This window comes from Acinonyx jubatus, chromosome A2 (genome assembly GCF_027475565.1).
Source record: "Acinonyx jubatus isolate Ajub_Pintada_27869175 chromosome A2, VMU_Ajub_asm_v1.0, whole genome shotgun sequence".
Classification (NCBI taxonomy): Eukaryota; Metazoa; Chordata; class Mammalia; order Carnivora; family Felidae; genus Acinonyx; species Acinonyx jubatus.
In genome coordinates, this window is record NC_069383.1 from 11,955,152 (window position 1) to 11,978,571 (window position 23,420).

The 23,420-nt window shown below is 53.4% G+C and overlaps 2 protein-coding genes across 4 annotated transcripts in view; one reads left to right on the forward strand and one right to left on the reverse strand.

Annotated features, from left to right (window-relative positions):
* The window catches only part of FAM131B (family with sequence similarity 131 member B), a 30,577-nt gene extending 11,760 nt beyond the window's left edge, over positions 1-18,817 (forward strand). The window contains exons 1-7 of one of the 2 annotated variants that reach the window (XM_027075664.2): positions 11,010-11,185; positions 13,582-13,691; positions 14,056-14,091; positions 14,353-14,446; positions 14,732-14,929; positions 17,050-17,193; positions 17,392-18,817. In XM_027075664.2, the coding sequence (XP_026931465.1) occupies positions 11,158-11,185; positions 13,582-13,691; positions 14,056-14,091; positions 14,353-14,446; positions 14,732-14,929; positions 17,050-17,193; positions 17,392-17,864 (1,083 nt within the window). In that variant the 5' untranslated portion in view covers positions 11,010-11,157 and the 3' untranslated portion in view covers positions 17,865-18,817. Of the gene's footprint in view, positions 1-11,009; positions 11,186-13,581; positions 13,692-14,055; positions 14,092-14,352; positions 14,447-14,731; positions 14,930-17,049; positions 17,194-17,391 lie in introns of those variants that run through there. The other variant, XM_053217968.1, reaches the window with a different exon arrangement.
* A 1,589-nt stretch (positions 18,818-20,406) lies between these two features.
* CLCN1 (chloride voltage-gated channel 1) overlaps positions 20,407-23,420 on the reverse strand; it is a 34,705-nt gene continuing 31,691 nt past the window's right edge. For both annotated transcript variants that reach the window (XM_053217949.1, XM_027075657.2), the window contains exons 21-23: positions 23,219-23,323; positions 23,043-23,129; positions 20,407-22,554 (exon numbers count right to left, since the gene is read on the reverse strand). In XM_053217949.1, coding sequence (XP_053073924.1) covers positions 22,183-22,554; positions 23,043-23,129; positions 23,219-23,323 — 564 coding nt within the window. In that variant the 3' untranslated portion in view covers positions 20,407-22,182. The remainder of the gene's footprint in view (positions 22,555-23,042; positions 23,130-23,218; positions 23,324-23,420) is intronic.

Consider the following 23,420-nt stretch of genomic DNA (forward strand, 5'->3'; position numbering starts at 1 on the left):
CAGCTATATTTGATTCAGCCGTTTACTCTCTTCTGCATGAAACATCTGCTGCTTCTCTGCACACCACAATCTCTTTTCCCCCAACCCCACTGGTCCGCACTTCTCATTCTCCTCTGGCTCCACCTTATCTGCTCAGCCTCTAAGCGCTGGGAAGGAGTCCTTGCATCTCTTATCCTCCAGCTACCACTCTTCTGGCTGACCATACCCAGTCTGAAGCCTTTAAATGGATCCCTATGCTAACGATCCTCAAATTCGGACCTGTATCTCGGATCTTGTCTATGGCCCAGCAACACACACATCCAGCCTCTTACTCTTAGTTCCCACTTGATCATCTAGTGGACATTTCAAACTAAATATGTCCAAAGCTTAATTCCTACTCTTTCCCCCCCCCCCCAAACTTGTTCTACCCATAATCTTCCTCATTCAGCCGATAAAAACTCCATTCTTTGGTTCAGGCCAAAAATTTTGGAGATATCTCTGACATCTCTCTTTCTTTGGCACTCAAAATCCATTGAATCCTGCGCACTCTGGCTTCAAAATATTTCCAGAGGGGCGCCTGGGTGGCTCAGTCGGTTGAGCATCTGACTTCAGCTCAGGTCACGATCTCGCACTCCGTGAGTTCGAGCCCCACGTCGGGCTCTGTGCTGACTGCTCGGAGCCTGAAGCCTGCTTCCGATTCTGTGTCTCCCTCTCTCTGACCCTCCCCAACTTGTGCTCTGTCTCAAAAATAAATAAAAACATTAAAAAAAATTAAAAAAAAAACCATTTCCAGAATCTGCCCACTTCTTGCCATCTCTACCACCACCCTCTTGTTCACAGCCCCCATCATGTCCCCGATTTACTGCAATATCTTGCCTCCCTACACTCTACTCTAAATATCACTGCCACTGTTATCCCTTCATCTGATTTCACATCATGTTACTCTAATCAAAACTCTCCTTTCTTCTTTCACTCGGAATGAAAGCCAGAGTACAAGGCTCTGCCCAAATGAGTCCCGCATACTCTCTGAGCTCATGTCCTATGACTCATTCTGCTCCAACCACACTGGCCTCCTTGCTATCCCTCCAAAATGCAAGTCACATTCCCACCTCAGAGCCTTGCACCTGCTGTCCCCCTGCTTGGAAGGCTCTTCCCCAGACATCTGCAGGGATCACTCTATTTTCTCCATATCTTCCTCAAATACCACCTTCTCAGTGAGGCCATCCCTGATCACCCGATTTAAAACCGCATCACCAGGGTACCTGGGGGGCTCAGTCAGTTAAGCGTCCGACCCTTGGTTTCGGCTCAGGTCATGATCTCACAGTTCATGAGTTCAAGCCCCATGTCAGGCTCCTCTCTGTCCTTGGGAGCTTGCTTGGGATTCTCTCTCTCTGCCCCTCACCTCTCTCTCTCTGTTGCTCAAAATAAATAAACAGACTTAAAAAAAAAAAAAACTACATGGGGCGCCTGGGTGGCGCAGTCGGTTAAGCGTCCGACTTCAGCCACGTCACGATCTCACAGTCCATGAGTTCGAGCCCCGCGTCAGGCTCTGGGCTGATGGCTCAGAGCCTGGAGCCTGTTTCCGATTCTGTGTCTCCCTCTCTCTCTGCCCCTCCCCCGTTCATGCTCTGTCTCTCTCTGTCTCAAAAATAAATAAACTTTAAAAAAAAAATTAAAAAAAAATGTATTATATAGGTAGGTCCTGGGCTTCAACACCAAAAGAAATGTATATTACTCACTTCACTTCTCTATTGCTAACTCCTCCTCACTACTTCTCACTAGACAGTAAGCCCCATGAAGGTATGAGTTTTGGCCCCAGCACCTAGAATAGTACTGACATATAGATGCTCAATAAATACTTGTAATATGGAATGAATGAATGAATGAATGAAATGAATTGGCAAAGAAAGAAGGCAGAGAAGGAGCAGCCAGAAAGGCAGGAGGAAAACCAGGAAAGAATGTTCAGGGACAGGGAGTGGTCAACTGTGGAATGCTCCCGATATGTCAGGTTAGTATTAGAAATGCACACGATCTGCCGGAGGATATAGGATCCCGCCGCGTGAGCTGTTTCCGTGAAGACGCCACCCTGGAGTGGGGTGAGGAGTGGGTGGAAGCAGGGAAATGAGGGTGAGTATTAGCAGCTCTTCCGAGCCCTCTGGCTGTGAAGGAAACTGGAGATATGGGGAGTGAAAGACCAAGAGGCAAATTCCAGCTCCCACTTTAGAATGCAGAACTTGCTCCCGTCTCCTCCCTCAACTCGATTCTCCACTGTCAGTAATAAAGTCCAACCTCCGTTACCACCCGCTGCCACGGTGCATGTATATATATGTATATGTATATATATATTTATACGTGTGTGTGTGTGTATATATATATATGTATACATATGTATGTATATGTATATACATATATGTATGTATATGTATATATGTATATATGTATATATATACACACACACACACACTGGTGCATATATACATATACATACGTATATATGTACATATATATACATATGTATGCACAAGTCAGTTTGAAAGGAAATGTTGCAAAACGTGCATAGCGTAAATAACAGGTGATGGCTTTGGTTTCTTCTTTCTGCTTGTGTGTATTTAAAAATTTTTTTTCTAGGTGCTCCTGGCTGGCTCAGTCTGTAGAGCGTGCAACCCTTAATCTCAGGGCTCTGAGTTCAAACCCCACGTTGGGTGTGGAGCCTACTTACAATAATAACTTTTTTCTAAAACGAGTACATATTGCTTGAGAAAAACATGTCTGCACCACCCAGAATTCAAAACCTCCCATCTCTTTTGGACTTTCCCATCCAGGTGGGTCCACTGCCCATTGGCAGGACAATCATGATTGATTCGGTCAGTAAACAGCCCTCACCTTCCCCACCACCCAGGAGAGTGAAGCCTTGTCCCCATCAGCTTATCACCACAAAAAAACCCTAACCAAACGATGACCTGCACATAGACACAAAGATTACACACCCATTACACACCCAGAAGAAAGCTCTGGAACTCCTAAGTTAGAACAATGTTCTTTTTAAAAATTATTATTATTGTGTTAAGAACACTTAGCATGAAATCTACACTTTCAGAACAATGTTCATTTTACCCAGAAGGAGCTGATCAGTCTACGTGAGCCAAAGGAGTATGGGATCTGAGCATATTTCAGCAGAGTTCGGCGTTACACACATTTTACACAATAAAATCAGAAAAATAATCCAATGTAGGTTTAGGGTAGCATCATGGGATAGGGCAAAGAATGCTAGAAGAGAGATGGAGAACGTGAGTTTTGGTTTCAGTTGTCACTTTTTAGCCATAGGACTGTGAAGATCTGAGCAATGAAAGCTCCTTGTCTGTGAAACTATAGCAACAGACTTGATGTCTACGGTCTTGTCCAGTTCCAACACTCACAGTCCTGTATTTAATGCCCTGTATATCCACTGCTCTCCCACTGTCAGGAAGACACCTCTGCTGTCTTCTCTGGATCTGGCCGGCTTGCTTATAGAAGACAGCAGACTGGGAAGGGTGGAGTCCTGGAGCTACACTGACCCGTTATGTATTAAACACACACCACTTAAGATCCAGGACCAGTTGCAGGAAAGAAGACAAGATTCCAGGCAGTTAGACATTGCAGCAAAACCAAGAAAGCATCTGCAAGGGGAATTCATGCTGAGATTGCAGGACATCCCAAGAGCGAGGGAAAGCAAGGGGGTTGGGAACCCAGAATGGGGGTATGTTCAGGAATCCGAAAGGGGGGCTGTCAACTGTCAGCTGGCAGGTAGTAATGGAGCGTCAGCCACAAGGCTCGTAATTCAGAGGCAAGACCAGGGGAGTAAGCACAGGAAAGCATCTCGCCTGGGGGATCTGGGCATTAAGGGGGTGCCAGCAGGGGGCAGGTGAGAGGGCTCCACAGGCATGATGTGACAGGGCTGCTCCTCTCCCCTGAGTTAGTGCATACTGGCCAGACAGCTATCGACGATGTGATGCTCGGAGCAGAACCTTCCAGTTCCCAATTCTCACTGATTCTCCCGGAGGGAGGGGCACCACATTGGCACGTAGGCTGGAGGAAGTGACTGTCTGGAGTTACCTACCTGATTCTTCCCTTTCTGTCAGTGGCTCTGGGATGTGTGAGTGCTGAGCACTTGCTTGATGTCTGAAGGTCCCGTCTGGTCTGGCTCTCTTACGATTGATAAACTCCATTTTTTTATTGCTTACCTGGCCCCTGACGCATGCTTGCCCAAACTCCAGGCCTGCTTCCTTGGTTCTGGCATCCTGCCTGGTCCGCTGCTGGCTGTGACCTGGACATGATGAGAATGATACCCCCGAGGCCCTTAAATTTACTTGGGGCCTGACTTGGAAGCTGTAGTAGAGCCCTGACATCGTTCTGGGCCCTCTGGATGAAACCTTCCCTTCTATGAGGGAGGTAGGATCCCACTGGCCTAGAACCTCTGGCCTGGCCTTTCTCATCGGAATGTTTGGTGGGAACCCCCAACCCTGAAGGGATTCTCTTTCAGCCTTTCCCACAGAGCTGCTTCTCAAAGAGAAGACAGGGCAGATGCATGGCCTTGATATCTTAATGTGGTTTGGGTACTCTCTTCTGCCGAATGGATCCACAGGATCCTTAAAATGTGGATTCAGTGATGCTGACCTGCCCATGCAGGAGACTTTGCCCCATACTGGGAAGCTGCACCATGGGTGGGGAGGGCGCTAACACTCCCCAGCTACCAAGCTTCCTTGTCTCACTACGTTGGAGTGAGCTCACCTTACGTAGAGTTGTAAAGTTCTTCGAAGTTTCAAACGTCATCTGAAAGTCAAACCAGCAATGACCCATGCTGGTCTAAAAGGGTTTATCTTCCTCAATGTCCAGGAGATCAGAGATTGGTCAAATGGGGCCTTTTGGCCTCCACCACCAACAAGGAAGCCAGAGAAGTTCTGCTGTGGAACTCGTCAGCCGGTATAAGTTGCGGCCCTGACAGGAGCCGCCTCTCTTCTGAGGGCAAACGCGCGGAGGAGGCGGCCGCCTCCTACTCCATGGAAATACAATCTGCACACTGCCAACACCCCTGCCCATTCGTGACTTAGCTCTGGGTCTGCGCCTGTGTGTCAGGAACCTAACCCCCAAGTTCCATTCTTTGTCTTTGTTCCCTGAGGATTAGGTCAATTACTCCCATTAAAAAGAATACCCACCTCCATCACTGCCCTGCCTCAGCGTCTTCTGATTTCCACCCAGATGCCCGTGCTGTTCCCAAGTACACCGTCACCAAATGACCTACCGCAGCACGTTCCCCAAGTTCTCCAGGATCTGCAGGCCTACTTCTGGCGCCTTCAGCGAACACGGCCTCCTGTGAGCCACTAAGGGCTGCCACGAAGCTGACTACACGTGGGGGCGGCCTGAGTCACCTGCTGTCACCCTGAGATAGAGACTTTGATACGAAACACCGGCATTGATACATGGGAACTGAGACTCACCAGTCATCAGTGCCTCAGGACAGCATCAAAGACCCATGGTAGTGGCTGTAAGTGTCCCTGAAGAAAGATCCTTGCCTTTTCATTTCAAAACGTAGGAATGTAGACAGATTTGGCCCTCTCTTCAGCTTACGGCTCCACCTTCAAAAAAGAAAGACAAGACTGAAGGAATGTGTATCAGATAAAACCCTGAACCAAGTAACTCTAGTTATTTTAAAAAACAGGAGCGAACACATAAATAAAGCTCTCTCCCACCACATCCAGGATGAATTTTCTATTTGAGGGGCTGAGTTTATGCTCTAGCTTCTTCTCTTTCCAGCTGGGTAATTTTGGGGAAAAGAAAGCTAATAGGCCTCTAAGCCCAGATTTCTCTCTCTCTCTCTTTAATGTTTATTTACTTCTAACAGAGAGAGAGTGAACAGGGAAGGGGCATAGAGAGAGGTTCTGAAGCACAGAGCCTGACACGGGGCTCGAACTCACAAGCGGTGAGATCATGACCTAAGCTGAAGTCGGACGCTTAACCAACCGAGCCACGCAGGCGCCCCATCTAAGCCCAGATTTCTCAACTGCAACACAAATATAACGATTTCCTTCCTGGACTGTTGTAAGAAGACGCTGAAAACGCTTTGTCAACTGCTAAGTGATAGTTGCCTATTACTTATTGTTATTTTATTGTATCTCCCCCTCTTAGTAGATGATCTCACTTCCCACTTCTCAGAGAAAACAGACACCATCAGACTGGAATCCCTCATCTTGCCGACACCAAACGTGCAACCTACTGGCATCTGCTCCATGGTTCCATCTGCTAGAATCGCTGGGCTCCTCCATCTGAGCCCAGTCCCCCTCCCTCAGCCTTGTGGGCATCCCTCGTGGCTGCCTTAGGAAATCACGTTCAGCATTGATGAGTCTTCCTCTCCTGTACTTTGAACCTCCCCCTCTCAGTTGGATCTTTTCATCTGCCCTTAATGGTGATCTAGTGTCTCCCATTACAACAAAATAAATTCTTTATTAAGCTGTTGTGATTTTAAATTAAAAAAAATTTTTTTTAAGTTTATTTATTTTAGAGAGAGAGCGTGAACAGGGGAGGGGCAGAGAGAGAGAGAGGGAGACACAGGATCCAAAACAGGCTCCAGGCTCTGAGCTGTCAGCACAGTGGGGCTCAAACCCACGAACCAGGAGATCATGACCTGAGCTACAGTCGGACACTTAACCAACTGAGCCACCCAGGCGCCCAAAGCCGTTGTGTTTTTAGAGTTGCCTCTCCATTTGTTCGGGACAGGCATGAAGCTTAGGATGTGGCTCTTCTCGTCCTGCAGATAAAAGGGACATATCTTTGTTTTGGGGGACCCAGGCTTCAAAATGGGATGTCATCTGCTTTGCTTGGTCATTTAAGTTGGTACTATTAACAGGATTATTAAGCTCCTGCAGTATTAGAGAGTTCTCCACTCCACCACCACTACCAAAAATATATTTAGAGGTCAAGAGTTCTTTTTTTATTTAAGATTTTAAAAATTATTTTTAAGTAATCTCTATACCCAACATGGGGCTCGAATTTATAATCCGGAGATCAAGAGTCACATGCTCTACTGAATGAGCCAGCCAGGTGCCCCGGAGGCCAGGGATTCTTAAACATTTTTCTGCCCTGGATCCCTTGGCAATCTGGGAAATCCACGGCTTCCCTGTCAGAATAATACTAAATGCATCAAATAAAACACAAAGGGAACCACTAATGTAAAAAAAAAGTTATTATAAAATTGTGATATGGTAATGTATCTGGTTCTTTATAAAAGCATTAAATGGGAAAACGTGCACACAGGTAGATACCACCATAGTTTCAAAGTAGTGATGAACATGAAGGCTGGTGTAAGAAATCTGCAGCAGCTGTTGTATAATGGAAACATCTGCGATTTTTATGGGCGGTGAAGACACACACAGTACAACAGCTGTAACACCACTGTGCTTTGCTGCCTATATGCATAACTGAAGGACATGGGGAATTTTAGGTACAAGTCAGTGAACATAAAGATTTAGGTCTTGGGGTGCCTGGGTGGCTCAGTTGGTTAAGCTTCCAACTTCACTCAGGTCACGATCCCACGGTTTATGCATTCGAGCTCCACATCGGGCTCTGTGCTGTCAGCTCAGAACATGGAGCCTGCTTCGGATTCTGTATCTCCCTCTCTCTCTTCCCATCCCCTGCTCACAGTCTGTCTCTCTCAAAAATAAACATTAAAAAACATTTTTTTTTTTTTAATTTAAGACTTAAGTCTTCCCAACCAAGGTTATGGACTCTGGATTATGCCCATGGATTCTAGGACAAGAGCTCCTGTCTTATCTTGTTTTGTTTTAAAGGTGTATGTGTGTGTGTTTTATCTCTGAGAGAAAGAGAGAGAGCAAGGGAGGGGCAGCAAGAGAGGGAGACAGAATCCCAAGCAGGATCTGCCCTGTTAGTGCAGAGCCCAAAGTGGGGCTCGAACCAACAAACCCACGAGATCATGACCTGAGCAGAAGTTGGGTGCTTAATCAGCTGAGCCACCCAGGTGCCCCAGGAGTCCCTGTTTTAGGTTGTACTGTTTCTGAACGTGGTTTTGTTCCTTTTGTCCAAGAGCTATCCATAGGAGATTAGGAGCATGAAGTAGCAACCACGGAGAGGGTGGAAACATCACTTCACCATGTCGTACCAATGTCATTCTGGGACATTTGGCCAAACTCCTTTAGTTTTAGACTTTGGTAATGGACTGGTTAATATTGTGATATCATTGAGGGCCAAACTTAACTGATGAGTGGGCTTGGACTCCTGTAAGACACAGGCTTCCCACAGGGAATCCCATAAATTACTTGGGATGGAAAGTCTGACAAAAGGCAGGAGAATGTGTGTATGCGATTTGTAAACAAAAGTTGAAATACTCTAATTCTTATATTACAGCCTGCTTCTCTATATAATGTCACAATATATTTTGTCACAATAGGTCAACAAATACAATTATAAAATATGATCAATGGCTACATAGTATTCTAAGCATATACCGTAATTTATTTAATTAATCCCCAGGTTTGAGCATGTGAGTTCTTTCATTATTATGTAAATAGCACCCTGATGGGTGCTGTAGATTAAATCTTTGTCCACGGTCTATTTTTATTTCCTTGGAATATTTCTATAAATGGAATAGCTGTGTCACAATTTAGTAATGTCGCAACAACAGCAATGCATATTTTAAAGATTTTTTGATCAGTGCTGTCAAATCATCCTCCAGAAAGGTTGTTCCTGTTCCTATCAGAACTGGAATCTTTGACCTTGGCTCAGAAGATGGCAAAGAAACCGGGAGAATGCCTCTAAATAGTGAGCAGAGGATCCTGTAGCAGAAGCCGGAAGAAAGCAGGCCAGTGTCGTGCCTATGATGTTCTGCTTTTCTCTGGTGCTAGAAATGCCCTTTAGGCAGAATGTGGACCAGGACTGAGTCTTCAAGGCCTGGGGTCCCTTGTGTTGACTTGATGCAGATCGTTTGGATAAACCCAGCCTCGTCGAACGAGGGGAGTGGTCTGTATCCATGTTTGGACCAGACTAATAGTGAGAATACTGGAATCAGAGAGCACCCCAGAGGCAGAGCAGGTTCGAGGGGGAAGGCATGAGCAGAGCTGGCCACTTTGTCTGTTACTTCCTGACCTGGACATTCCCATCAGCACTGCTTCTCCACCGGAAAATAGGGGTTGACTGGCACCTGCTGTAGTAAAGAAGGCTGTTTCTCTTCCTCCTTCTCTTCCTCCTTCTACCTCTCCTCCTTCTCCCCTCACCCCCCACATTCTTTCCATTTTCTTTCCTTCGCAGCTAGACAGTATATTCCAGGAGGGCAGAAGCCACGTGATGCTTCTTTTGTAAAACCAACAAGAGTAGATATGGGGGAAAATACTTGGGAATTCTTCTGTCAAAATAAGGTATCAGGTCTTGCCACAGTCACACCGGATGATTGAAATCTCAGCAGACTTACTGACTGCTCTCTCTTCTCTCTCATGGTTTTGTAGATGCAGATTTGGTTTATTTCTTCATGCACAGACACCAAAGATCAGTTCTGTCTCCATAATCCCATCTCCCAGATCTGCAATTAGATTATTAGCCTCCTCTCTCCCATCTCTCATCTGGGATTCCACAGAATGTAGTGATTATCACCCCAGAGTTTAGTCTCCATTCAGACTCTAAGGGTTAAAAAGATGCATCTATTAGAGTTGGTCTCTTGCCCTGGGGACACCCACACAGCGGACCCCGGCCAGGTGCCCTGCTGCTGCCCAACCTTAGGAGGGACATGAAAGCTGGTGAGGAGCAAACAGCCCCTGGATTAGCATTTGCTCTGTCATTGGTGCTGACCTTGTCTGCTGTCTCACACTTCAGGTTTGTGGGTGCTGCTTAGACCCACAAACAAAAAGAGTCTCCTTGCCCTTTCTTGTGTGACTTTCCTGGACTTCACTTCTTGCCTGCTTTAACTGTGGTGCCCACTTGATCCCTGCCACGTACATCACGCTTTCTCTCAGTCTTTTTTTTTTTTTTAATTTTTTAACGTTTACTTATTTTTGAGAGAGAGAGACAGGGCGTGAGCATGGGAGGGCACAGAGAGAGGGAAACACAGAATCCTAAGCAGGCTCCAGGCTCTGAGCTGTCAGCAAAGAGCCTGACGCGGGGCTCGAACTCACGAACCGTGAGATGACCTGGGCCACAACCCAGGCGCCCCATCTCTCTCCATCTCTTACCCACGAGGCCCTGGGTACCTACCTGACCCCTTCTGGCTAGCCAGGGGGCAATCCTCTCCTCTCTTGACTGCTTCCTTCCTGACATCCATGCTCTCGTTTGTCAGCGAAGACCAAGGCTCAGAAAGTTAAACGGGATTTAAAACTATGCCTTCTAGTCGGTCTCGAGTCCCGATTTTCACTCCCCTCTAGTTGGGACCGAATCGCCCCGTTCCACTCCCCCAGCCCCCGTCGGGCCCGGAGATGATCTGCACCCACCCCCACAGCCATCCGCGAGTTTCCAGCGAGCGCCCAGGACACCCGCAAACACTTCGCGATCTGTTTGGGTGCACTAAACAGCGCACAGGAAGCGCAGAGCAACCGTATCCTATCGCGCTCGCGTGCCAGCTGCCGCCCCGGGAAGAAAACAAGTGTTTGCGGAATTTGGCGGCCGCGGCCCTCCACCCGGGCTTTATTGCACCGCCCCGCCTTTCTCCCCGGGCATCCCCAACCGCGGCCCTCGAAATCCATCCTCCAGGAGCGGGGTTCTCTCCCTGGCTCCCGGAGACCCGAGGCGGGCGTCCCCCGGGTCTCCGGCACCCCCAGGGGCGCGAGCCCGGCCGGGAGTCGGCGAGGAGCCCCCGCGCGCGCGCCGGGGGCAGGGCTGGCGGAGGGGAGCGCCGCGAGGTGCGCAGGGCGCGCGGCGGCGGGGTCGAGGGCAGGGGCGGGGAGGCGCCACGCGCAGCCAATCCCCGGGCCGCCCCCTCCCCGCCGCCGCCAGCCGAGCCGGGGCGGGGGAGCCAGGCGGCGGCGGCGGCGGCGGCGGCGGCGACGGAGGCTGCCGCGGGGAGGGATGGAGAGGGGAGGGGGGAGCGGAGCCGAGCGGAGACAGCCGCGGCGCTGCAGAGCGGCTGGGGCGGCGGCGCGGCTCCCGGTGCTGCCCCCGGCGCCCGCCCCGCGGCGGTGAGCGCCCGGCCACGGAGGCGCCGGAGCCATGGGCTGCATCGGCTCCCGGACCGTGGGTGGGTACCGCGGCGGGGCGGGGGCGGGCGGAGGCGGGCTCGGCCCGCGCCAGTCCCCGGGCCCCCTCCCCCACCGCTCCCGGCGCCCCCCCCCGCCCCGCCCGGCCTGGCTCCCGCACTTTCCCTGCGCTCGGCTCTCCTCCGCGCCCGCTCGCCCCTCGCGCCTCCGCGGCCGGCCGCCCTCTCCGCTCCTCCGCTCCCTCGTCGCCCTCCGGCCTCCCTGCGCCGCTCTCCCCCAGGCGCGGTCCCTCTCCATCATCTCTCCACCGGCCTCCTCTCCCTCCGCGGCCGCTCTCCCTACTCCCGCGTCCCCTCGCCCGCCACCTCCAGGCCCTCCGCCTCGACTCTGCCCTCCCCGGCGCCTCTCCCCCTCCATTTCTGGGGCAGCCCCTCCCGAGGACCCCCGGCCTCCGCCCCGGCAGGAGTCCTTCTCACGCCCCCCCCCCTCCCCACCGCCTCCGTCTGGCTTGGGTGTTTTGCTCCCACCTCTTTGCTTCTCTGTTGCCTTTTTCTGTCGTTCCTGCCTCCCCCGATTCGCATTGTTCACGTGCATTTTCCCTCCGGGGCGGGGGCGGGATGCGCCCGGTGCCTCAGGGAAGGGAACGGGGTCCACGCCCGGAGAAAATGGGGCCGCGCCGGGCCCGGCTGGAGGGAAGGGCTGGGGGGCGCGGGGAGGAGGCGGGGGTTTAGGGGGACGGACCGGGGTCGGGCGCCGGCTCCCGGGAGGGTGGGGCCGGCCCGAGGAGCCGGGACCTGCACCTGTCGGCGGGGGCTGGCGGGGCGGGGCCGTCTCTTTATTTACCTTGGACTGGGGGCGGGCACGGGCGCTTCCTAAGTCTTCTCTCCCCTCAGCCTCTGCCTCGCTTCTACCCCCCCCCGTCCCCCGGCCCACGCACCCACTCCACGCTCACGGCTCAACGAATGAGTCCAGCCCTCTCCCCAAACCCCCAATTTCCCCCCACTTCTCCCGCCTACACGACCCAGTGACCTCAGGCTGAGAGAATAATTCGTATTATTATTACAAACAAACTCACTCTCCGGAAGCCTGATTTCTCTGAGACCCGGTTTATTTCCATGGATACCCCCCTCCTCTGCTTTCACCTCTTCCCAGGGTTCTCTCTCTCCCCCTCCCTGCCCCCCAGGGCTCTGACTCAGCTCTCCCTCCTCTACAAAGGCCACCTCCCCCTCCCCTCTCTCTTGCTCTGCCCTCTTCATCCCTGCTCTGCTCTCTGTCCGCCCCGTTCCTGCTCTCTACGCCCAGAGGCTCATTTCCTCTTCCCTGCCGGCCACAGCCCCTCGTCTGACCCATCTCCTCACTCCCCTGTAGCCCTGAGGGAGAGGGGTTCACCTAGGAGGAGTCCTGCCTCCTTCCCACCCATTAACCACAATCCCTCTGCACTAGCGGTGGGGATGCATGCTGAATGCCTCCTCCTGCTCCAGACTCTGTTCCCTTCACTCCTTCCCAAGACTGGGCCCCTAACCCCAAATTCAGAATCACAAAACTCCGCGTGCAGGAAGGACCTATAAGGTCCGATTCCACAGCCATCTGATCCTTGAGCCCGTTTCCAACTGCTCAGGCGGTTCCTCCCCCGCCTGCCTCCCCGGAGAGGCACCACCCTGCCCTCTTGCCAGCTTCTGCCTTGGCCACATGCTCTCACCTGAACAATTACCATCAGTTTCCCAGTCAGCCCTCAGACCCTGTCCACCCCTCCCATTGTCTTTGCCTTCTCTTTAAGTTGAATGCCTATCCTTTCAGTTCCAGTTTTAAAAAGTTCCCTTGTCTCCTCCTCTGACCCCCTTTGCTCCTCTCCCATCCATCACTTGCCTCCCAACCGCGAGGGAAAACGATCACACCTCACTCTTGGCCTCCTCTCCCGTCACCGTTTCCGGGTGAACACACGCAGTTCCTGCCTCTGTCCCCACCACATCCCCTCCCTGTCAGACAAATTCGCCAACTCCAAGATACAAGCCGTAAAGCCCACTTGGAGGGAAGCTCACCCCTAAAGAAGTTCTGCCCTTGATTGTAGGAACATCATAGCTGTCATGCTCTCCCATCTAGAAACACTCCAGGATTCCTCAGGACAGAATAAAGAACTGTTTTCCTGCTAAAACCCAACCACGGACCCCCTCCGTTTCGACAACAACAAATAAGGCCATATAACACTTTCCTGGGAGGGAATATTTTGGCTCAACCTTACAGTTTGTCCCTACCAAAAATTTGGGGGAGAGGAGGGATGTAAAAGGGCCCACGCTATCAGGAGCAGTGGCTGGAGGGAAGGGAGGGGTCTGGAGGGGCTGCCCCTGTGTGGCCTCAGCATTGTGAGACCCAAGAGGGGCCTGTGGGCTGGGACCTAGGGAGGCTGAAGGTCAAGCAAGTAACCCTGTGGCCGCTGCAGGGAATGAGGTGATTGCGGTGGATTGGAAGGGCCTGAAGGATGTCGACCAAATCAACATGGACAGCACCAGCTCGCTGCACGGGAGCAGCCTCCACCGGCCGTCCACCGAGGTGAGGCCCCGTGCCCTGCTGCCCCCCTAACCAAAGGACTTTTAGAAGACCCCAGAGACCATCCTGAACAAAGCCGCCCAGTTGCCCGATCCTTGAATTATCTTCCTAAATTCCAAGAGAACATCCCAGACACTCCTTCAGACTGACACTTTCACAGAACATTTCCTTTCCTCAAAACACAGGCCAAATGTTCTACTCTGAGATCCTAATTCCCTATGTTAAGCTGGGGGGGGGGGGGAGGGTGGGAAAAAAAACCTCTCTACTTCACACACTTCTGGAAGTCCCTGGGGGTGGGGGGTGCGGGGGGCTGCTTGCATTTCTGGAAGTGCCTATGATCCCTGCTCCCTTTTCTCTCTCCTCACAGCAAACCCGAACTGATTTCTCCTGGGATGGCATCAATGTGAGTTCACCCCCCCCCCCCCGCCCCGGTTTTCTCTAGCTCCTCTCCCTTATATTCTCCCTTAGACTGGCTACAGGACACAGCTGTTCTAGGTTTCCTACTGACCTGCCGTGCTTTTCAAGGGCAGTTAGGGGATGAGCTTCCTTGGGACTCCTGGGTGTAATGAATGGTTCCCTTATCACCTGCCCTGGCTCAGGCCCTTCCTTCCTCCTGGAAACCCTGAACTCTCCTCTGCCCCTCCTCCCACATTCTCTATCCCAGCTCTCCATGGAGGACACCACTTCCATTCTGCCGAAGCTTAAGCGAAATTCTAATGCCTACGGCATTGGGGCCCTGGCCAAATCATCATTCTCAGGTGAGACTCCCGACCTGGGGATGTGTCCAGAGAGGAGAATCCCTACAGACTCCTGGTCTCGATCTCCTTGCTCCTTCGGATCTAAAGAAGACCCCCCCCCCCACCCCTGACCTATTTGCCCTTTCCTTCATGCCCTCCTGTCCAGGCTGCCCCTCATATGGAGGCCTAAGGGATCCCTTCCCTCATCGGGCAGAGTCCCATGGGACTCGGGTGGGGCTACCGGGTGGGTCTTGTATGGGCGTCCTGTGATATTCTGGAGGATGTGGGGAATGTCTGGCCCCTCAGGGATTTCTCGCAGCATGAAGGACCATGTGACGAAGCCCACAGCCATGGGGCAAGGCCGGGTGGCCCACATGATTGAGTGGCAGGGCTGGGGGAAGGCACCAGCCATTCAGCCGCAACACAGCCACGAGGCGGTGCGCAGGGATACCGATGCCTACTCCGACCTCAGCGATGGCGAGAAGGAGGCACGTTTCCTAGCAGGTACTCGTTCTTGGGACCCTCAAGAGACACGTGTTCAGGATGGCCAGAGACTGACCTTCCAACCTGATCCCCTCTGGCAGGACTTGCTCTATCCATATCGTGACCATAAGACTTAATTTCCCAATCAGCTCTGATTTCAGGCACTTGGACTTAATTGATTCGGATAAGGGTCTTCAAACTTATTTTCATTATCATCTCAGAAGTTAAGAATTACATGGGATTGTGGGTCCACCTGTTCCGGATGCCTTCTCTTCTACATGGGAGGACTGTCAGTACCTGAAGGAAAGGCAGGGGCCTCTGACTCTGAAAGGCTCTCCTTCTACCCATGTTCTTTGTTTTTGTTTCTTTTTGAGAGAGAAGGAGGGGGGTGGAGAGCAGATGAGAGCCGGGTAGAGGGCCAGAGGGAGAGAGAGAGAATCCCAAGCAGCCCCATGCTCACTGTGGAGTCTGACGCAGGGCTCCATCCCACAGCCCTGGGATCATCACCTGAGCCGAAGTCAAGAGTCCAACGCTCAACTGACTGAACCATTTAGGCCCCCCCTCTACCCATGATTCTTGAGGAAAAAGAACAGAAGGCTGTGGGGATCCCTTCTAGCCTTTGCTCCTCAGCACCTTGCAGTAGAGGATTCCCTTACTTGGCTCATTACTTGTGACAGCCGCTAGGTCAAGGGGCCTGGGTGAGGAGAGGGTCGTATACAGAAGAGGTTTCTTTCCGGGAAAGTGGTATTGCTACAAGACAGGCATATAGCATACCTACAACAGTGACCAAGCCCCTCTAACACGTCTCCATAGATACGTAGGAAGAATGAGATCCAGAAGAGAAGAGAGGGCTCTCGGTGTTGGTGGTGTGGATGGTGGAAGAACTCTCCATGAGGGGAGCCAAACATGTAGTGGGTAGGGAGTAGTTTAGGGCAGCTGGCTATGTGAACTTCAACTTAGGACTTTGACTGGGATGGGGACTCCCAAGTCTACCCATCCTCCCTAGTCTATTCTCCCTCCCTTCTTCCAATTTCTTGAACTTTCCACTTTTTTTTTAAATGTTTATTTTATTTTTATTTTTGAGAGAGAGTGCACACACATGTGTGAGTGGGGGAGGGGGAGAGAGAGAATCCCAAGAGGAATCCATGCTGTCTGTGCAGCCCCCAATGTGGGGCTCGATCCCACAAACGACTTGAGACTAAATCAAGAGTCGGGCATGCAACCGTCTGAGCCACCCAGGTACCCCTCTTGACCTTTCCACTTAATACTACTATGGGCCTACAAGCCCATGGTACTCCTTCAGGGATTCTCTGTTGAACCTGAACCCTCTCATTTAGATTCCTCTGTCTTTGACTACTAGCTAACATTCTTAAAACCTTCTAAAGATAAACTTCTGGGAATTCCTCATTTCAATCCCTTTGGATATCTTACCAGAAGACCCCTTAACTCTAGGAATTCTTTTTTTTTTTTTTTTTTAAGTTTATTTATTTGGCGGGGGGGAGGAGGAGGAATGGGGGTGGAGCAGAGAGGGCGAGAAACAGAATATCCTAAGCAGGTTCCATGCTCAGTGCAGAACCTGACGTGGGGCTTGATCTCACAACTGTGAAGTCATGACCTGAGCCAAAATCAAGAGTCAGTTGCTTAACGAACTGAGCCATCCGGGTGCCCCAACTCTAGGAATTCTTAATCTGACCTTCTGGGAAATCTCATGTGGTTTTGCCCTATTTTGGGGCATATGCAAAGTCCGTGTTGTCCAGTAGAGTAGCCACTGGCCACATGGTGGCTACTGAGAACTTGAAATGTGGCCAGTCTGAATGGAGATGCACCATCAGTATAAAATACCCACTGGATTTCAGAGACTCGTCTAAATAAAATAATGTAAACGATCTCGTTAATCATTTTTATGTGGATTAAGTGTTGAAAGAAAATCTAATATATATCGGGTTAAGTAAGATATATTATAACAATTAATTTCATCTGTTTCTTTTAAAGTGTCTTTACTATGGCTACTAGAACATTTTAAATTACCAAAGTGGCTTGCATTATATTTCTGTTGAACAGCGCTGCCTCGCTGTCCCTCTACCCCCTGCATGTGTCTAAGGGTTCCTAGAGCTATCTCGTGCCAACCACTGTTCTTCTAGGTGTCATGGAGCAGTTTGCCATCTCCGAGGCCACACTCATGGCCTGGTCTTCCATGGATGGTGAGGACATGAGCGTCAACTCTGCCCAGGAGCCATTGGGCTGCAACTACAGTGACAACTACCAGGAGCTGATGGAGAGTCAAGGTGAGGGATGGTTCCTCTCAGGCCGAGGAGGCCTCCTCTGCTATCTAGGCTGCCTCTGTTCCTCTCTGTTCTTCTGAGACTTTCTGTTCATCTCAGCTTTCCTACTCTCCTCCCCGCGGTCTCCCTCTCATCCTCTGTGCTGTTGTTACTGCCTTTGACGTTCTGTAACCCTGCCGACCTCCGTGATTCTCTTCACAGATGCCCTTGCTCAAGCCCCCATGGATGGATGGCCTCACTCCTATGTGTCCCAGGGCATGTACTGTCTGGGGTCGTCAGATGCCTGGGAAGCCAGTGACCAGTCCCTCATCGCCTCCCCGGCCACAGGATCCTATCTTGGCCCTGCATTCGATGACTCACAGCCTAGCTTGCATGAAATGGGGCCTTCCCAACCTGCTTCCGGGTACTCTGCTCAGGAGCCTCCACCTTTGCTGGGGGCGGACGCTGACTGGGCTCCGGGGGGCGGTGGGGTGGACCTGGCTAGGGGCCCTGCTGAGGAGGAGAAGAGGCCGTTGGCCCCCGAGGAGGAAGAGGATGCAGGATGCCGGGACCTAGAGTCACTTTCCCCACGAGAAGACCCTGAGATGGCCACTGCCCTCAGCCGGAAGGTGTCTGACGTCACGTCCTCAGGTGTGCAGTCCTTTGATGAGGAGGAGGGCGAGGCTAACAACTAGCTTCCACCCACTCCACGCCCAGCCTTCCACTCCCAGCTGAGGGGCCTGGCTGCAACAACACCCTCCCTTCCCCCAGCAGTACAGCTGAGACCCGGGCAGAAGACCACGAGGAACCCAGGAGTTGCCTGTCCTCGCCAGGAAAATGGAGAGCCAGGGTGGGATTTAATCCAGGCATATGCTGTGGAACCACAGGTCCGGGAACTGAGGCCCAGGCAACCAGATGGCCATGAACTTTGCTTGGCTGCGGGCTTCCGGGTCTGTGATGATGAAGCTCCAGGGCGTCTCCCGAGGTCGGGAGCACAGAGCGGCTTGTAGCCGTCGATGGGGATCTCACTTCTTCACTTTCTGATTCGTCTTCCAGGAGCCCTGACTGTGGCTGTGGGAATGCCTCCTTTCTCCATGTCACTCTTGCTTTTCCCGACTCTGTGTTTTCTCTGGCTGTGGCCCCAGCTCATCCCCACCGTGAGGAACAGACCTCAGGGGCTATTGGTTTGGCTCGACAGGCACAGGGGAAGCCACCGAAAGGCACAGGTCCTTAGAGGGTGGAGAATCTGCCCTCGGCGAAAAATTGGCTTCTGAGATCGGGAGTCATGGGGGAGGTGCGTGTGGCAGCTGGGATGCACAGGGACTCGAACACGATTCTTTACATCAAGGCCTGCCCACAGCCCAGAAAGTCACCGATGAGACCAAGAACAAACATGGCCGCCTGTTCTGGGACCTTGACTATCCCATGGCTGGAAGGAGGGTCCAAGGATCTGGGGCCGGGGCTGGCTGCTCCAGCTCTTGCTTCCTTTTCTGCCTTCTTCTGGCTCCTGCTCTGGGAACCCTGGCCCTGAGGGGGTGATGCAGAATGCAGGTGTCCTGGCCAAATGGGGAAGCATGAGGGCTGTGTCTCCCTCCATCCACCCTCTAATTCTCTGGAGCTGTTTACACTTTTCTCTTTGCCTTTTCTACATTTTTATAACTTCTTGGGGACTCAGGGTTGAGTGGGGTGGAGGGAGGAGGCCGGTGCTGTCAGGCCCCAGCCAGGGTGGGCTGTTTGTGAAGGAGCAGTGTGGGCACATGGCTCCTTTGCCCCTTCTTCAGCTGCTCCCAGGACTCCAAAGAGGGCCTCACAGGTGTTCTCCCTCCCTCCCCAGGCCTCCTGTGGAGGAAGAGAGGAGAATCAGAGTATTCTTCCTTCCAGGACAGGTGACAGTGAGACATACGCCCCTGGAACGGCGTGCCCTCCCCCACCCGGTTCCCACTGTGGTGGGGACCTCTGTGTGGCGCTTCTGTGAGAGATCCTGACAGCAGGGGCCGGGGGTAGAGCGAAGGCCGCCGCAGCTGTGGAGCTGGACGGCACACTGCCCTCCCTGCTGCAGTGACACAGGGACACTGTGGGTAGGAGAGAGAAGCTGAGAGCTTCCTTGTTGCCTCTCCTCGTGCCCGACGAAGGCTGCGGGTCCAAGGCCTTGTGTCCCACCCAAAGTTTGTCAGGGGTCCTACCACTTTCTCCTCTGCCAGGAAGGGAGCACTGTCCCAGACCCTGGGCAGAACTGCACCCCCCCCCCCCATGCCCCAGACTTCTATTTCTTTGGAATGAGGAGGCTGAGAGTCGGGGTGTTTCTGTCCATCCATGACCCCACCCCCACGGAGTTCACCCTTTCATCTGTGCTCCTAAAATGCAGCCGAGAACAAGGGCCCGTGTCCTCCAGGGGAGGGGAGAATGGTTTTCCTGGGGTTGGTCTGTGGAGGACCCAGGAGTGGGCACGGTGAGCACACGTAAGCAAAGTCACCTTTTCTACAACTGTCTCAACAGAAGACCCCTCGCGTGTTTGAAAATGTGACCTGCCTCAGGTGGCGGCAGGACCAGTAGCTGGGAGCTCTGGAAGTGGCCTCGCGTGGCCCTCACGCCAGACTCCTGCCGCGGGTCCTCGGGGTTTTGCATGCTGGCGAGTCCCTGTGTCCTCGCCTGTGCCACCTGCCGTCCCAGCGCACCACCTTTCCCTCTTAGCCTCACCCCCTTCGTGCCTATGTTCTGCCCCCGTGCCCGGACCGCGGCGGCCATCCAGTCCAGCGGGTTCGTTCATTACAGTTCCTTTTTGCTCAGGGCCTGTGGAGTCGGGAAAGGTGGACTGAAGCGGCGTTCTCCCCGTCCTCCCTTCCTCCCTCCCTTCTCCCAGGAAGCCAGATGGTCCCTGAAACAGTGGCTGGAACTGGGAGGGAGTCTAGCAGACTTTGCACGAGGAGGGGGCTTGCAGATCAGAGGTCAGGTGGGGGCCTGCATTTCCCACTCTGAAGAGGGAGAAGAACCAAGGACCTGCCCTGGGACCCTCTTAGGACTCTGGTGGAGGGAGGAACTGCTCTCTGGTGCTGGGGGCAGGTGCATGGGGTTTGCTTATAGCCTATTCTAGGGGGAGGGGAGGGGCATGTGCAGGAAGAGGCTCTGGGGGGGGGCGGGGGGGTTGCTTTTTCCTTTGGGGTTAAAGGCTGTGCAGCACGTTTTACGACAGTCCTGGAACAGGGCTGTTTTTATATTCTTGTGAATGAAACTGCTCTTGCTCAGTGATTTTCCTTTGGGGGGAGGGGGGTGCACTTTCATTTTCAAATCACTTTATTAAAGAAAAATCCAAATCTCCCATTCCTCCCCTTCCACTGCCCCACTGCCCCCCACGCCTTCCTTCTTGCCCCTCAGCTGAGGAGGGGCTCTTGGTGAATGAGTGTATGCCCTTCTCTTTGCCCCCACTTCTACATCCCATTCTGTGTCTTCCAGGTCTGGGAAATAATTCATTTTTATGGCCAGTCTTAGCATGTTTTCGTAATGTGACATTCCCACCCCAGGCCCAAGAGAGATTCTATGACATATATTACAGAGAGAATTATATATAAATATATATATATATAAATATTATAGATTATTTACACATGGGCACGGGCTCACATGCCCACTGCCAACCCCCTCCCCAGGCTGTGCCCTCTCTCTCTCTCTCTCTCTCTCTCTCTCTCGGCCTGGGGAGGTGGAAGGGACGTGATGTTGGAGAGGGCTACAGGCTGTGTTCAATGGCACTAAACAGAATGTGGTGGCACATCTGACTGTGAGTGTCTTATTTGGGGGGTGACGGAGACTGGGCACAGGGGAGGAGAAGGAGGAGAATATCGGAAAGGGGTAAAACTGCAGAACCAGACAAGGCATAAAAGGAGGGAGGGAGGAAAGCCTTGGGTGTGGAGGCTCAGAGCACCCGAGACCACTTACAAGAAAGACAGGCTAGCAGCAGACACCCTGTTGCCGATTGGGGGAGGATACGGATCTGACTTCCCCAGTGTGGGAAGCATCAAAGACATCTGCCACCTTGACTTTGAACCCTCCTCTCTCCACCTCTAGGAGAGGAACACAAAGAACCAGCCTAAAGGCTGGTGTCTGAGTGACCCAGTGACCTTGCCCTGAGCCTTGGTGCCGGGTAGAAGAAGCCACAGCCACAGCAGCGGGAGGGCACAGCCGACCCTTGGGCAGGACAGATCAGTGACGACACTGGGGAGGGGGATGTATGTTTCCAGGGAGTGACCTGGAAACTGGAGGGTGAGGAAACTGGTATGGGAGTGATTTCTGCCTGAAGGAGGTAGGAGTGACCCTGCTTCCTCCACAGAGAACTTTTCTCTGTCAGGCTGCCCCTCCTTTATCCGCATTGCACTGCTTAAGTCTGAGGCAAAGGAGGAGGTGATGGGACCGGCCTTTCAGTGCCCTAGCGATGACCCTTCCCTCGTGACAGGTAGTGGGGGGGGGGGGGCAACTTCCAGGGAGCCGGTGTGAGCCAGTGGGAGAACGGGGTGGGGGGCTCTGAGAGAGGGGTGCGGACTGTTCTGGGGTATATTCCGGGGCCATCTGTCCACGAGGTCATGAGGGCCTCCCATCTCCACAGGCCACAGTCATGTGGGTCCCCGCCATGGAGACTGGCAGACACATAGGCAGAGCCAGGAAGGTGTTGGGACAAGAACATCAGGGGGCTCCTGGAGAATAAGGGGAGGCCTGAAAGTCGCAGGGTATGTCCCACCCCACACACCAGAGAGACTCGGGAAACCCCACGGACTATCAGGCCCTCCGCTGGGGTTAGAAGCCCCTGCCTGTCTGGATGGGGGGACGTGGCCTAAATAACTGATCAAGGCTACTCTCTGCTGCAAGGAACCCTCCTCTAAGACTGTCACTATCCCATTTCACAATTCCCAGGAGGGGGCAGGACATCGGTGTGATCCCTCCAACCTCAGGACGTACCCTCTCCCACACAAAGCCAGCCTGGGGCCGGGGCCTCTGGACAGTCTTGAGGAGGAGGTCCTGGAGGCGTCACAGGATCAGTTCATCCTCGTCCTCCTCATCGGTGGACCGCAGACTGGGGCCCTGCAGGATATCAGCCAGCTCCTCTTCCGGCCCGGGACTCTCCACCAGCTCCAGCTCCTCCAGCTCGCCCTCCACCTTGGCTGGAGCCACCGAGAGAGGGGGCTCCGGGGAGGGGGAGGGCACGGGGGTCTCTGGGGAGGCGGGAGCCCTGTCCCCCGCCCCGGCCGCCCCGGTTCCGTCCTCAGGCAGGCTCCACGTGTCCGTGGGAGGGGGCGGGCCCCCAGGGTTCTTCCGAGCTGTCGTCGTGTTCCGGAAGCTGGCGAGGGGCGGGCGGAGCTGCACCCCGGACTTGGTGTGCCCTTCGATGGCCTTCTGCAGCTGCGGGGAGAGGGAAAGAGGGTACACGGTTGGGAAGAGGACGAAGATGGGGCAGGTGAGAGACACGGGCGCGAGAGAACAGACCCGCATGATGAGGAGGAACAGGACGCGCGGAGAGGCAGGAGACGGGGCCTGGGGAAGAGGTGTACCCGCGGGACCGCGAGTCTCCAGCTCCTCTGGCAGGGCCCCTTCCTGGTGACCCTCAGGCCTCCTTCAGCCACATCCCACCCCATCCCATTTTCCCACAGATCACACACATGGAACTGTGACTCACGCCCTGAACCCTCACCCCAAACCCAAGCAGTCCACGAAGGTCCTGGGGGCGGTCCTCTCCACCTGCCCCTTGCGCCACCCACCCCCTCCAGTCTCCGCGTGAGAAACAGAGTGGGAAGTCTGGGGGACCCCCCCAGATGTCAAGCCATCCCCTCCCCACCCCCTTATCCTGTGCCCCTTCTTCCTCCTGCTGCTCCAGTGGGACATGTCATTACCTCCTCCAACGCCAGCACGCCCCTGAGCTTCCCCATGCTGGTCACGTAAGCAAGGTGGAGGCCGAGGAGCGAGAAGAGCGTGTGGGTCTGCAGGAAGAGAGCTGCAGGTCAGTGCGTGGCCGCCCCACACCTCCCCTGCCTGCAGCAGCCCCGAGCGGTGGTGGGCGAGGACTCGCCTTGTGCAGAGACGTCTGCTCCACCAGCTGGAAGGGAGACTGGTCAATGCAGCAGTAGTCAAAACACACCGGCTGGCTCAGCTGCTCCTTCTCCCAGGCCTCAATCTGTTGGGCAGAGTAGGACCGTCGCTCAGTATCACGGGGCCCCCTTCAGCCTCAGATCTACAGCCGGGGCCCCAAACAGCCCTCCTAGCCAGCCCAG